This window comes from Lolium rigidum, chromosome 7, assembly GCF_022539505.1.
Source record: "Lolium rigidum isolate FL_2022 chromosome 7, APGP_CSIRO_Lrig_0.1, whole genome shotgun sequence".
Lineage (NCBI taxonomy): Eukaryota > Viridiplantae > Streptophyta > Magnoliopsida > Poales > Poaceae > Lolium > Lolium rigidum.
In genome coordinates this window covers 339,290,042-339,303,320 of record NC_061514.1, presented here as the reverse complement: position 1 = coordinate 339,303,320, position 13,279 = coordinate 339,290,042, and the positions used below count along the sequence as shown (strand labels likewise).

Below are 13,279 nucleotides of genomic sequence, written 5' to 3'. Positions count from 1 at the left end.
TGTAGTCATCCAACTCTGCTCTTTTATTAATCCTAGCTACCATGTTAGTTTTTGCTTACTTGGATGAAAACTTGATGTTCTTGCTGCATATGTGTATCATTTAAATACACACCTTATATTATTTTAAATTGGAGCAGATAGTAGATATCTAGTGATTTTAAGCTACCGACTATTATGTATCCGACATTGCATACTCTATTTCGAAAATAACATGGAAACTAAAAAGAATTAGTAGTTACTATGCTATTTGCAAAATAGCATGAAAACTAAAAGATACAACATACTACTCGCTGATTTAACTACAAAAGAACTAGTAATGAAGAAGAAGCATGGCACTATGAGCACCGAGCACTCCTACTTGCTCGCTGCTATGTGCTTGCTAGGTTGTTTGCTTGCTGCTGCTGCTATGTGCTTGCTAGGTTGTTTGCTTGCTGCTTCGTTGCTAGGTTGCTTGCTTGCTTGCTGCTGCTGCTAGGGCTGTAAAATTGGGTATATTTTGCTTGCTGCTGCTCTAGGGCTGTCAAATTGTGTATTTTTTGCTTGCCGCTGCTGCTAGGTTGCTAGGTTGATTACTGCTCGTTGCTAGGTTCTTCAAGTTCACATTTTATACTGATTTTTTACTATTTTTCCATTCAAATGCATATAATTTGGGATCGAGTGAAGGGTTGATGCTCACAGTGTTTATTTTGATGTTTACAACACTAGTTCTAGTCCATGGTGCTCAGCTGGTGTATATGAGGAACAATTGTACATGTGCCATGGTGCTGAGCTGGTGTATATGGTGACATATTCTTGTGCGGGGATCGACAGAGTTGCCCATTATCGCCGAAATGTTGATTCATTTCCGTTTCGGCGAAAATGGGGCACTCATATGTACATAAATTAGCATAGGTCATGCCCAATTTTGTTAGTGGAATGGATCGTAATATGGTTCAAAAATGTAAACATGTAGGATGGCCGGTCCCGGTGGCCGGCGAGGCGGTCGAGGCCGCGGTCCTGGGCGCCCGGGGCCGGGGAAGGGGCCGCCGCGGTGGAGCAGCAAGGGCCCCACGGTCACCGTCACCGCATCCTCCTCGTCTTCGGATGAGGAACGCTGCTTCGAGTTCCTCCTCCGCATCGACGACGACCCACTCGGCATCAAGAGGCTACCGGACAAGTTCGCCGAGTTCGTCGACGGCGTCGAGCCGGCGCACTTGCGGCTACGGGAGGCAGGCTGCAACTTCTGCCGCTGGTCCGTGGAGGTCCCGTTCGACGGGCAGGGCAAGATGTACCTGCACACGGGGTGGGACAAGTTCGCCCGTGACCTCCACCTCGAGCCCGGCTGCCAGCTCACCTTCCTGTACGAGGGGACGGCGAGATGATCGTCAAGGTGTTCGACGACACCGCCCGCCGTGTGCACTACCCCCACACCGGCGAATCCGGCTCGGACACCGATAGTTAGAACTTAGAGTGTTGTCAACTCTATCTTCGTTGCTTCGTGTTGTTTGAATTCTATATTAAATTGTATGAAGCTACGATGTTAGGTATGATGATGTTATGTCCAAATATCAATCTCTTGTGCATCCTACCTTGCCTCGCCGACACCATCCCGGGATGTTCATATTTGTTTGCCCTTGTCATTCCATTTGCTTTGGTATCTCAAAATGCCGATGATTAGAATGTTCGGTCAACCGTACACTCCGGGGTGTCGCTAGTGAGCCTGGTGTGATGGCACAAATATCAATCTCTTGTGCATCCTACCTGGCCTCACTAACGCCATCCCGGGATGTTCATATTTGTTTCGACCAACAATGTATGAGGCACTTATTCCATTTTGTCATTCCATTTGCTTTGAGATTTTCAAAATGCCGATGATTAAAATGCTTGGTCACCGTACACTCGGGGCGGTGTTAGTGAGCCTCGTGTGATTGCACAAATATCAATCTCTTGTGCATCCTACCTGGCTCGCTAACTCCGTCCCGGAATGTTAATATTTGTTTCGACCAACAATGTATGAGGCATTCCATTTAGTTCATACTAGCTACTTGTTTCTTATTTGAGTTGGCACTTCTTAATTGCATTGGCCGATGATTAGAATGGTTGGTCACTTGTACACTCCGTGGTGACGTAAGTGAGCCTGGTGTGATGGCACAAATATCCATGTCTTGTGCATCCTACCCGGCCTCGCTTACGCCATCACGGAATGTTAATATTTGTTTTGACCGACAAAGTATGAGGCCCTTGTCATTCTTCCATTTGCTTTGGTATCTCAAAATGCCGATGATTAGAATGTTGGTCACCTATACACTTGGGGAGGGGTCGGTGAACCTGGTGCGATGACACAAGTATCAATCTCTTGTGCATCCTACTTGGTTTCACCGACGCCTTCTCTAAATGTTAATATTTGTTTGGACCGACAAAGTATGAGGCCCTTGTCATTCTTCCATTTGCTTTGGTATCTCAAAATGCCGATGATTAGAATGTTGGTCACCTATACACTTGGGGGAGGGGTAAGTGAACCTGGTGCGATGACACAAGTATCAATCTATTGTGCATCCTACTTGGTTTCGCTTACTCCGTCCCTAAATGTTAATATTTGTTCCGACCAACAATGTATGAGGCATGCCTTTTAGTTCATACTACTTGGATCGTTTTTGAGTTTGCTCTTATTCGTTGCAAACATCTATGAGCGTGCACTAATGTTTCTTTGGCTTGTGCATATGTACGCGGATATGACGTGGTATGTCGTGTACAAGGGCAAGGTTCCCGGAGTCTACAACGACCGGGAGGAGTGTCGGAGACAGGTTCACCGTTTTAGCGGTAACGGCTACAAAGGGTACACCACTAGAGCGGAGGCCGAAGACAGATACGCACGCTATCCGGCGGGAGAGAGGACGGAGCGGAGGAGGAACCGGATGAAGACCACTTTCATCGGGACGGTGCTAGTAGTGACTCTAGCTCTCTTCTATGTGATGCTAGTTTAGATGATCGACCTTGTGCCACTACTAGCTCATTTGTGACTTGTAACACCGTAACTTGCATTGTAACCTCTAATGTGAATGCTTGTGAATCATGTGGGGCTAATGTGAAGAACTATGTATGGATAAGCTGTCGCTGTTGTTTATATGCTGTTATATATCCTGTATTGTGCTATTGTACTGTCATATACAACCTGTATAAATACCTGCCAAGATACAAAAAAAAAATTCGAAATCCTAGCAGTGGCGCACTAGTGGACCATCTGTGGCGCACTACCACTAAGTAGCAGTGGCGCACTGCTGCTGATCCAGTGGCGCACTGCCCTGTGATCCTCTCCGAGACTAGCAGTGGCGCACAAGGATAAGTAGCAGTGGCGCACGTCCTGGAGAGGGCAGTGGCGCACGTACTCACGCAGCAGTGGCGCACCTACTAGCTGGACCAGTGGCGCACGCAAAACTGTTGCAGTGGCGCACCTCTTCTACACAGTGGTGGCGCACTGCCTCTGACCAACAGTGGCGCACCACTTTGGAGTAGTAGTGGCGCACTGGAGGGCATGTCAATGGCGCACCACTAGTGCGCCACTGATGGCTATATGTGGTGCGCCACTGAAAGCCTTTTTTCTAGTAGTGATAACACTTTCAGGATCAAAACCATCAAATGGTAGGAGGAGCAGATGAAGGAGCAAAGCTAGAGGAGAAAATTAATGGTGTCAGCTTAACAAAGAGTTTTCTGAAATCCATTGGGGTCAGCTCAACCCAATGCTTGTATATATACCAGCTCTGCCGGCTGGTAGGTGACTAAAGGTGCTGTTAGCAGGTTAAACTAAAAGGACTTCTGGGCTCGCCGGTAGGGATTAAAAAGGCACAGTTCTGCACATGAAGCTTTGGATGAAATGATCCATGCATCATCTGGTAGAAAAACGTGATGCCCGTGGAGGCTGCAACATCTACATCGAGCCAACCACTTCTGCTCCGGTGCTCCTCCCCTGAAAAAAATATGGGCACGTAAAATACAATAATGGTGGAGATCTTTCCATAGATGTTCGTAAGAGGAATTTTGAGTGTAGATCCACCGTCCGTACAGCCATGTACAGGCCCGTATGGTCCGCCGTTGTGTTGTACCTCGTTTTATACGTATCTACGGTCACGTGCGTATGCCGAAATAAAAAAAATGCTATAAAGATCTTGCTTATGTGATCTCTTCTTTTTCCTTGCGCGACGTATACATATCGTATCAATATAGACAAGTATACATGGGCTAGACATGAATTTCGGCGGATCCAACATAGAAAAAAATGTCAACTATGACCCTTCAACTTAGTTTAGGGGGGAGCACCGGAGTAGCCCTCCGAGCCAACTAAGAAGAGTCTCTCATCTTGTGACCAACTCTCACTAGGGTGAGCTTTAGTTTAATCTCGGGACAGAATCTTGCAAACTATTTGCACGTTGTCAATTGCCGACATACGATCACTACCCAGAAACTAAGGCCCCTTTCTTGGCAAAGAACTTCAGCATGTGGATCTATACCGCTGATGTTGTAACTCTGCAATTCTGGCTTTATCAAGTTGAGGTCGGGTTTTGCTTGAGCCTTCCATCTACAAAAATATATATACCACCGACGAGTATATTTAGGACGGGAAAGACATTTCTCTACTTGTTAAATGCATAGCAACAGTGACCATTGTTATAGAGTATATGATAATATGATTCTTAAGTCGTCTTAGAGGACGTTAACTATCCTTATCAGGAGTAGACACTTGTACAAGGGTATGAGATCTTATCTGCAAAATGGAGTAAAGCGTGCACTTAAACTCCAGCTGGGAGGCTGCATTCTCAGATGCTTGATTCTACTTGTAGAGCATTATGGAGTTGTGCTAATGATCTGTCAGCAGTATTAGTCTATTACACACGCTTGATTCTTCGTAACCACTCGCTGCTTCCGGTGCGCAGCCGTGGTTTGTGGTATTGCCTGATTGGAATGATACTACTCCAATAAAAATAAACAAAAGGATGTTCAGATCAAGTGTGCTTCTGGCCCTTGGACGAATCTCAGCCTCCAATCTTCCGATCGGTTGCTTCTCGATGAGTACAACCACACTGATGCAATCATTGAGGAGAGCTGTGAGCTCACCCTGTGACCGTAATGGAAACACCGTCGCCGTGACAAGAGGTTTGCTCTGCGTTCAGTGAGGAAGTGGCAAATTTATATTCCGCCTCTCTGCTAGCTAGGCGCCATAACGGTGTAGTGTGAATGCGTGTTATCTCAATCCACTGATTGCACACTGGCTCAATGTCAAACTAAACCTCCCATAACTTTAGGCTGTTAGTGGGGAGTAACATAAGGTGGTATCATGCATAAGTTACTAGTCTATGTTACTACCTTCATAGTGGAAAGTAACTTAGAGATGGTATAATGCAAAGTCTCATTTATTTGTTAGTAGACTCATTTTATCTTGGGGTGTGTGATGTTATGGTAACATAGCTAGTTACCACCTCACTCTCTTTATTCATTTATTGCTATGCCATGTCACCAAAATACATTAAAATGTGTGATGTTACTACCTAAGTTACTCCCACTATGAGCAGTCTTAAGGTGTGGTTCGGAGCGCTCCATTTCTTTTTTTAAAAAGTTGCATTCTCTAGAATATTTCATATGCAAATGATTCAAGCCCATTTATGGATTTTGAATTTCATGCAAATCAGAAGTTACTTGCGAGGTGTGCAAAAATAACTAAACTCAGCCAACTTTTTTTTTTTAAATCCTAATCCTCTATCGCCGCTTCCCCATATTTATGTTTTTTAAAAGGGGGTGAATCGATTATTTTCTCAAAAACTGTTGTCACATGACTCAATCTAATTCGGATATTTCTTGAACACTTCAAAAAGTACTGTTTTTTGGATGATCTAAGATAAAGACATGGCTTGATCTTTAAATACATGCATGTGATGAAATAACTAGCTAGTTAGCCCAACTCCATACACAAAGAAGTTGAGCACCATGTGATGGAATAACTAGCTAGTTTGATGATCTGAACGCCGGGAACGACAGCGTTGACCTATGGACCGCCATTTTACTCCCAAAACTGCTATATATTTTCGACGCCTTGATCCAACTCATCCTCTTCATCTTACAAGGCACATTTCTCGGGCTCCACTCTCACATGGAATGTTTGGGCTCCCCCATAGCATAACATCATTTCCATGGTTGGCTATACACAATTAGTTTTGGATGGCTGGTCGGTTGGAGAAGAAACGATGCTACCCGCTTTGCAAGCACCTCTTCTTTCAATGCCGTTTCTCCAAGAGAGTCTGACCGTTGGTCAAAGATTGGGTTAATCACCCTAACATGTACCTCTTTGGTTGGACGACCGACCTCTCAATCAAGGATTGGTCATTGGTGGATTGGCATGTCTTCCCCCTCCATCCCCAACCGCAATGCTATGGCCTCCCTCATCACGCTAATAAGTTGGATGATTTAGAATAAGAGGAAAACGAGGGTATTCCACAATAATTCGGCGTTGCCTACCTGAGAGAGTAGCAAATATCAAGACCGAGTCAAGGCTTTGGGTGACTGCGGGTGCAAAACATTTGAGGTATGAAATATTGGGAGAGTAATCTTCTTTTAAACTAGTACTTAGTTTGTTTGAAGCTCCGTTCCTATATAATCATCTTCTCCTTAATTAATGGACAGAGGTAAATATTTTGCATCCCTTTAAAAAAATGTAAAGCCTAAATGTTCTGATGTACAGTGTTAAACAAAATCATCAGAACCAAAATTGTTCTCCAGAAGTGGACATTTTCGGCTAAACTTTTACGCCACCATAGAGATGAACCGGAACGAGGACGCCCTCTCTCACCGTTGGAACTTGATCAAGGCGTCGCGTAGCAAGTTTCATGGCTACTATGAGAAGATCAAGGCACGGAAGGAGAGCGGCAAATCCATGGTGGATTGGGTATGATCTACGCCTGTCTTCTTACATATGAATTGATGATCCTAATTGTTACATATGAATTGTTGATCCTTGTTCTTACATATTGCTATATGCTCCAAGCTCTCGACATGTACAAGCACCAACACGAGGACAAAGACTTCCCCTTCATGCATTGCTACAACAAGCTCCAAGGTTGCAAGAAATGGGACGACCTCCTCCACACTCTATTGAATGACGGGGAAGATGGGCCGGTCGATCCAGCCGGCGCCTCCACCGGGTGCCCCATTGGCAACAAGAAGGACAATGCCGAGAGGAATGCGGCGCAGTTATTGGCAGCCATGGACGCCTCCCTCGAGAAGATGATCAACTCATTCTCGGTTGAGAACAAGGAAGCGTCGGATAGGGCCACCGTCGTGTGGAAGGCAATCCTCGACAAGCAAGACATGAAGATCGCGTTGGAGAGGGAGATGGTGGAGGCGGCGAAGCTGGAAGCCCACACCGCTGCCATGAAGGCCACCAACGAAGCGACGCAGCTATCGTTGGTCAAAATGTCTCAAGAATCGAAGATCTTGATGACCGACATGGACAAGATGGACCCGTTGGCGCGGGCGTGGCACAAGATGTACCGCGAGCGCATCGGCCAAGAGGTGATGGCGGCACGAGCTGCGTCGGCGTCTCCCCCGGCACCGTCCGCGTTCATGTCTCCCCCGGCACCGACCATGGATCCTGTTGCAGCGACGGAGATGCCGCCGGCCGCCGATGAGGAAGTCATAGAGGTTGAGCCGTCCATGACCTCCATCATGTGATCATCTGGCTTGGAAGCCCTTTTTTTCGCCGAAGACGACGATCTGGTGGCCGTGCGTTGGCCCAAACCTCTTATTCCAAAACCTATTCGAATCTGGTGGCCGTGTGTTGGCCTAAACTTCATATTCGTAAACTTATTCAAATTTCTATGCTTGTGTTCCAGTTTTCAAATTCAAATTTTCTATTGGGACCGCTGTTTTGGGGGCGCCGGTGTGGGAGCAGCTCCCTCAAATGGAGGATGTTGTGCCGGCGTCCCCCAAACGGAGGTGTCGGCGTCCCTGCCGGCGCCTATTTGGGGGCTACCGGTGAAGATGCTCTAACATCAACCTCTTTGGATGGACGACCGACCTCTCAATCAAGGATTGGTCATTGGTGGATTGGCATGTCTCCCCCCTCCATCCCCAACCGCAATGCTATGGCCTCCCTCATCATGCTAATAAGTTGGATGATTTGGAACAAGAGGGAAACGAGGGTATTCCACGATCATTCGATGTTGCCTACCTGAGAGAGTAGCAAATATCAAGACCGAGTCAAGGCTTTGGGTGACCGCGGGCGCAAAACATTTGAGGTATGAAATATTGGGAGAGTAATCTTCTTTTAAACTAGTACTTCGTTTGTTTGAAGCTCCGTAGCTCCTATATAATCATCATGGACGGACCCAGGTATAGCTGAGTGGGGGCATAGGCCCCCACTCAAATTTTGAATTCCCTTGGTATTTCTAAATAATCTGAAGAAGATTCATTAAAATTTGGCAAATTTAGAGAAGAAATGCCCCCACTCAAATGATACGCCCCCGGTCACGAATTTTTCTGGGTCCGCCACTGATAATCATCTTCCCTTAATTAATGGACAGAGGTAAATCTTTTGCATCCCTTCAAAAAAAAAGTAAAGCCTCAATGTTCTGATGTAGAGTGTTAATCAAAATCGTCAGAACCAAAATTGTTCTCCAGAAGTGGACGTTTTCGGCTAAACTTTCACCCAAGGTCCAGAATCGTGTCATTTTCATAATTAATCCAGCCAAATGCTGGTTGTGTTAAGCAAGGCAGGTAAAGCTGATGAGACATGAGTGTGTGGTGTGCTAGTCAGATCACAGTGTGCATGATGACTTGTGTAAATTTGTCAGGGGTTTGGGCCACGTTGCGGATTAGCATCCTGGCTCCACTGCACCGAGACCAGGAGGAGGCGGCGACGGCAAACCACCCGCCAAAGCCGGCACCCACCCGCCACCGCCGTGCGGGACCCACCTCCACCCTGATCCGATCGCTTCTGCACTTCCAGTGTTCTTCCCTACTCATCCATCCTCTCCTCACCCCTGTGTGATGCGCTTTAAAAGGACGGTCGACTCGCCCCCTCTCTCCCTCCGTTTCTCCAGCCAAAAAAATTTCTCGAGCCGAAGAATCCTGCACAGGAATCCGCCGCCTCCCTCCCTCCAAGCCCGATTCTTGCGTCGCCGCGCGGCCTCCCCGCTCCCCAGGGGTGAGAATTTCGCAGTAATTTCTGGTCTGGTGTGTGCGTCGATGGCTGTGTTGTCTGCTCCGCGCGTGCGCAATTCCACCGCTCCTTTTCTTGGCTGAGGGTTTCTTGTTCGCTCGCTTGCGAAATTGGGGCTTGGCTATGGCGGATTTTGTTCTCGGGGGTTGGGGATTTTCAGGTGATCGGCCGGGGTCCAACTCCAAAGGCGGTGCCTTTTCTTGGATTCGTCTCGTGTTTCAGCTGGAATCGGTTTCCGGCCGTGTTTGATTGGCGTGCGATAGTGGAGAATTGTTGGCTTCCTTGGTCTGTGTGGCTCTCCGACCTCCTCGTCCGGAGGATGATTTCGACGTTCACGCTACGCTAGAGTTGACCAATTAACCACGCCACAGCATGCTCTCGGAAAAGTAGAATTGCCTTTTATGTTGTTCCCTGTGTGTGTTTCCTACGATAGTAGTACTTGATTATGACGGTGCGGTTACTTTCCCCGTCGACGCAATTGTAGAACAGCGCCTGCTGATGCTTAGCTCCGATCTGCTGTCGTGTGCGAGCTTTAGTTCCGATGTACTATTGCAGACCTGTGATTCCTATACATGTGTACAGTGTACGACAGCTCTGGGTAGGACCTTCGCTGTTTGGGAGATACATATACTATGTGTTATTCTTCTTGTTCTCGTGGCCATGCTTGCTTGTTCTTGCGTTTGCTTGGAGTTGCTTTGGAATTTGGATAAGGTTCTCCTCATCTTATCGCTTCAATCAAGAGCTAGATGCCTTCCAGGTCCTACTTATCTGTTGCTTGTGTTTGAGATGTTGTTTGCTGGGTAGTAAGGTTGTTCGCTCCCCAATAAAATATTGAGACGTCTCTGAACAATGATTGCTTTATCATTTCGGAAGATTCTGCTGGCTGCGAGTGTTTTCTGTCTAGGAGAAAGTGCTTGTGAAATTTATTCATCTGATTGTTATTTCAGTTTACTTGTTGGTTAGTAACTCAGGTGTTTTTTTCCCCTTACTGTTACTGTATTTTTTGGCATCTTAACTTCATTGCATGCTTTATGCATGAGCACTTCTCCTGGGGCAGTTGAAACTGCCTGCAATAGATTCCATATAACGTCTAGGATTTATTAAGTTCACATTGATGGTATTGACATTGCCGTCAAGTCTGTCCTTTCCTAAAATATCACACTCTTCTGATCATCCTTCCTAGTATTGGATTAACAAGTCTTGTTGTTCTGTGTTTCTCAGAAGGGTAAATGGGATCCGAAGGACCTTCAATTGTAACCGTCCACATTACTGGATTCAAGAAGTTTCATGGAGTTGCGGAGAACCCGACTGAGAAAATCGTGAGCAGTCTTAGATCATTCATTGAAGAGAGAGGGCTGCCAAAAAATCTCGTGCTTGGAAGCTGCGAAATTCTCGAAACTGCAGGGCAGGGGGCACTTGGAGCACTGTACAAAGTTTTAGAATCTGCCACTGGAGACAGAGAAAACGGGTCATCAGCCCAGGGTCAAATAATATGGGTCAGTGCCCCCCTTACTCTTTAGTTTTGAATTTGTTTCTAGGATCATGATCGATTACTCAATGTTGCTCTAACTTTCAGCTCAAATGTGCATTTACGTTGTTCGATGTGTTCTTATCGCCTCAGTCTGGAGTTCAAAATCAGTGCTATCTATAGTTCAACTGGAAAGCTTCTCCATGCATTGCCAATCAGAACTAACAGTTTTGTCAGATCTTGTGGGTATAGAAATGGTTTACTGCGCCTGGACAGTGTTGGTAGAAATTATGTCTCCTGGATTATAAAAGAAATTTCCAATTTAGAATAACCACTGGTTTATTTTACTTCTTAGGATTGTGCTTGGTACCTGATTAGTAATTTAGAATTGCATATAATTGGCGAGTACCTAGTGTTGGAGGTCCACTTCTGTTTATAGTCCTCAGATGATGCTACTGACTAGTTGTAGTTGATACAGTGTGATCTTAGAGTCATAAATTAAAACACCAATAATTTCTCTCCCATTTGATAGTCTAACTGCATGTCAGCTTACAACATTCAAGATGTGTGGAACACATGCAAGTGAGAATGGGAAATAATATTGCTTGAGTTCCATTTGACCAGATGTTATTCATTTACTCACCATCCCGTGACTGATGTTTTCCGAAAGATATGAACAGTTTCTAGTGTGTTTTCATCGTCACTGAAAACAATTTCTGTATGGACCTTTTCTCAGGTTCACTTTGGAGTTAACAGTGGTGCATCGCGGTTTGCTCTTGAGAACCAAGCCGTTAATGAGGCCACCTTTCGTTGCCCTGATGAGCTAGGGTGGAAACCTCAGGTTGCGTTGTTGTCCTATTGCATATCTGTCATTATCTCTACCGATTTCTTGTTGCATTGGGTTTCATCAGCTTCAGTGTTAATATGCAGAGAGTCCCTATTGTGCCATCTGATGGAAGCATCTCACGGATAAGAGAGGTAAAAGTCAAAATGTCTTGTTGAAATGTTGCTCAGAACTGCCGTCATATTCTGCTGATCTTAGGAGTTAGGACTAATCACGCTTGTATGTACTTTCCATGGTCAACACAGACTACTCTTCCGGTGAAAGAATTAACCAAGTCACTCCGGAAGACAGGCTACGACGTGATGCTTTCTGATGACGCTGGGCGTTTCGTATGCAACTATGTGTACTACCACTCTCTCCGGTTTGCAGAGGAGCATGGTATCAAGTCTCTGTTTGTACATGTGCCCCTCTTCTCGACAGTCGACGAGTTGGTCCAGATGCATTTCGCTAGTTCCATCCTCGAAGCTCTCGCTTGCTTGAACTAGGAATGGCAGCTTAACGGTGGGTTTTATCGACTCCATCAATCACATTCAATTTATGACGAAGAGCTAACTTCAATCCTTGACATCTTTCTTTGGTTTCTTGCTTGTAGACCAGCAGTTCAACCTCAAGATGTAAAGTTGGAAGCAGACTGAATAAATTTGCGTGGTGATTGGCGCCTATTGGTCAGATCTTGCTCCAAAGGGTGTATTTAAGGGGAACAGGAAAAAAGAAAGCATGCTTAGAGTGTACCTTCCTGTGGTAAATTGCGGCTTGTATGCCATTGGTTACATGTCCTTGCCTGAAAACTTGGTTTCCAATAAAATTGACAGATCGTTGGAGAGCGGGGTTGCCTCTTGAGTTGTGATTAGATTTGTCGATGGCGCGTTTCTTCGTTCCCGTGTTCGTGATTTTGGTGGCGATGCGCTGGTGAATGGTGATTTGCATTTCTGATGGCTAATGCAGGCGTTTCCACTATAATTTCTTTGCTTCCACTATCTAAAATTTCGAATACAGAAATTATAGTGGAAACGCCTGCATTAGCCATCAGAAATTATAGTGAAAAATCTCGAATACAGCAACCAACAGAAAGATCACAAATTCTATCTAAAGGCTAATGCAGGCGTTTCCACTATCTAAAAGGCTAACTCTATCTAGTTCATAAGCTACTTTATTTGTGTCCCTCGAACAATGTTTAAAACTAACTTTACCAATTGAAACGATCAAGTCTACACAATCTGCAAAAATTGCAGCCGAATCTGTCCACCACATATCCTTCCCTGAGCAAGCATTGATGGTTTCAATGGAACCAGACCCGTGATAATTGAGTTACAATAACTCTAATCGTCATGGATAGTTCCTCTTTCATTGCAACTAGCAAGAACTGGCGCGGCGGCACGTCGCGCCGTGAAGGAAGCAGCAAGTTGAATTGTAACATCCCAAAACTTCAAAACACAACAAATGAATTTCCCCTAGTTCCAAATTTTGGAACCAACAAAAACTTTTATTAAAGTAAGTATGATACATAGTGATCTTGCTTAATTCTTGTGTTATTGCTATGATTCCTTGTTATTAGTATTTGAAGTAATTTTAAACCCTAAACTTCACCTCTCCTATCACCATACTAGTTAAAATAAAATGAAAGGAAAGTAAATAAGAAAAAGGCATATGTGCCTATGGCTATAATTATAGATCTTTACCCTAGATTTTTCCACTTTATTTAGAGGATTGGAAATGCTTCATTAACCTTATATAATACTTCTTGAATCATTTCCAAGTTGAAACCAAGGAAAATAAAAAGAAA

The 13,279-nt window shown here is 45.1% G+C and overlaps 1 protein-coding gene across 1 annotated transcript; it reads left to right on the top strand.

Moving 5' to 3' along the window:
• Positions 1–8,998: 8,998 nt before the first annotated feature.
• Positions 8,999–12,321, top strand: LOC124676122 (pyrrolidone-carboxylate peptidase-like). Its single transcript, XM_047212202.1, has 6 exons — positions 8,999–9,168; positions 10,406–10,680; positions 11,389–11,493; positions 11,583–11,630; positions 11,742–11,997; positions 12,089–12,321. The coding sequence occupies exons 2-5, from the start codon at positions 10,414–10,416 to the stop codon at positions 11,979–11,981; spliced, it is 660 nt and encodes a 219-aa protein (XP_047068158.1). The 5' UTR covers positions 8,999–9,168; positions 10,406–10,413; the 3' UTR covers positions 11,982–11,997; positions 12,089–12,321.
• Positions 12,322–13,279: the final 958 nt, after the last annotated feature.

Excerpts from the sequence above, each read along its gene's own strand:
- LOC124676122 (XM_047212202.1), top strand. The coding sequence starts at position 10,414 with ATGGGATCCGAAGGACCTTCAATTGTAACCGTCCACATTACTGGATTC. Across the intron at positions 10,681-11,388 it reads CCCAGGGTCAAATAATATGG|GTTCACTTTGGAGTTAACAG; the intron begins GTCAGTGCCCCC and ends ACCTTTTCTCAG. Across the intron at positions 11,631-11,741 it reads GCATCTCACGGATAAGAGAG|ACTACTCTTCCGGTGAAAGA; the intron begins GTAAAAGTCAAA and ends TGGTCAACACAG.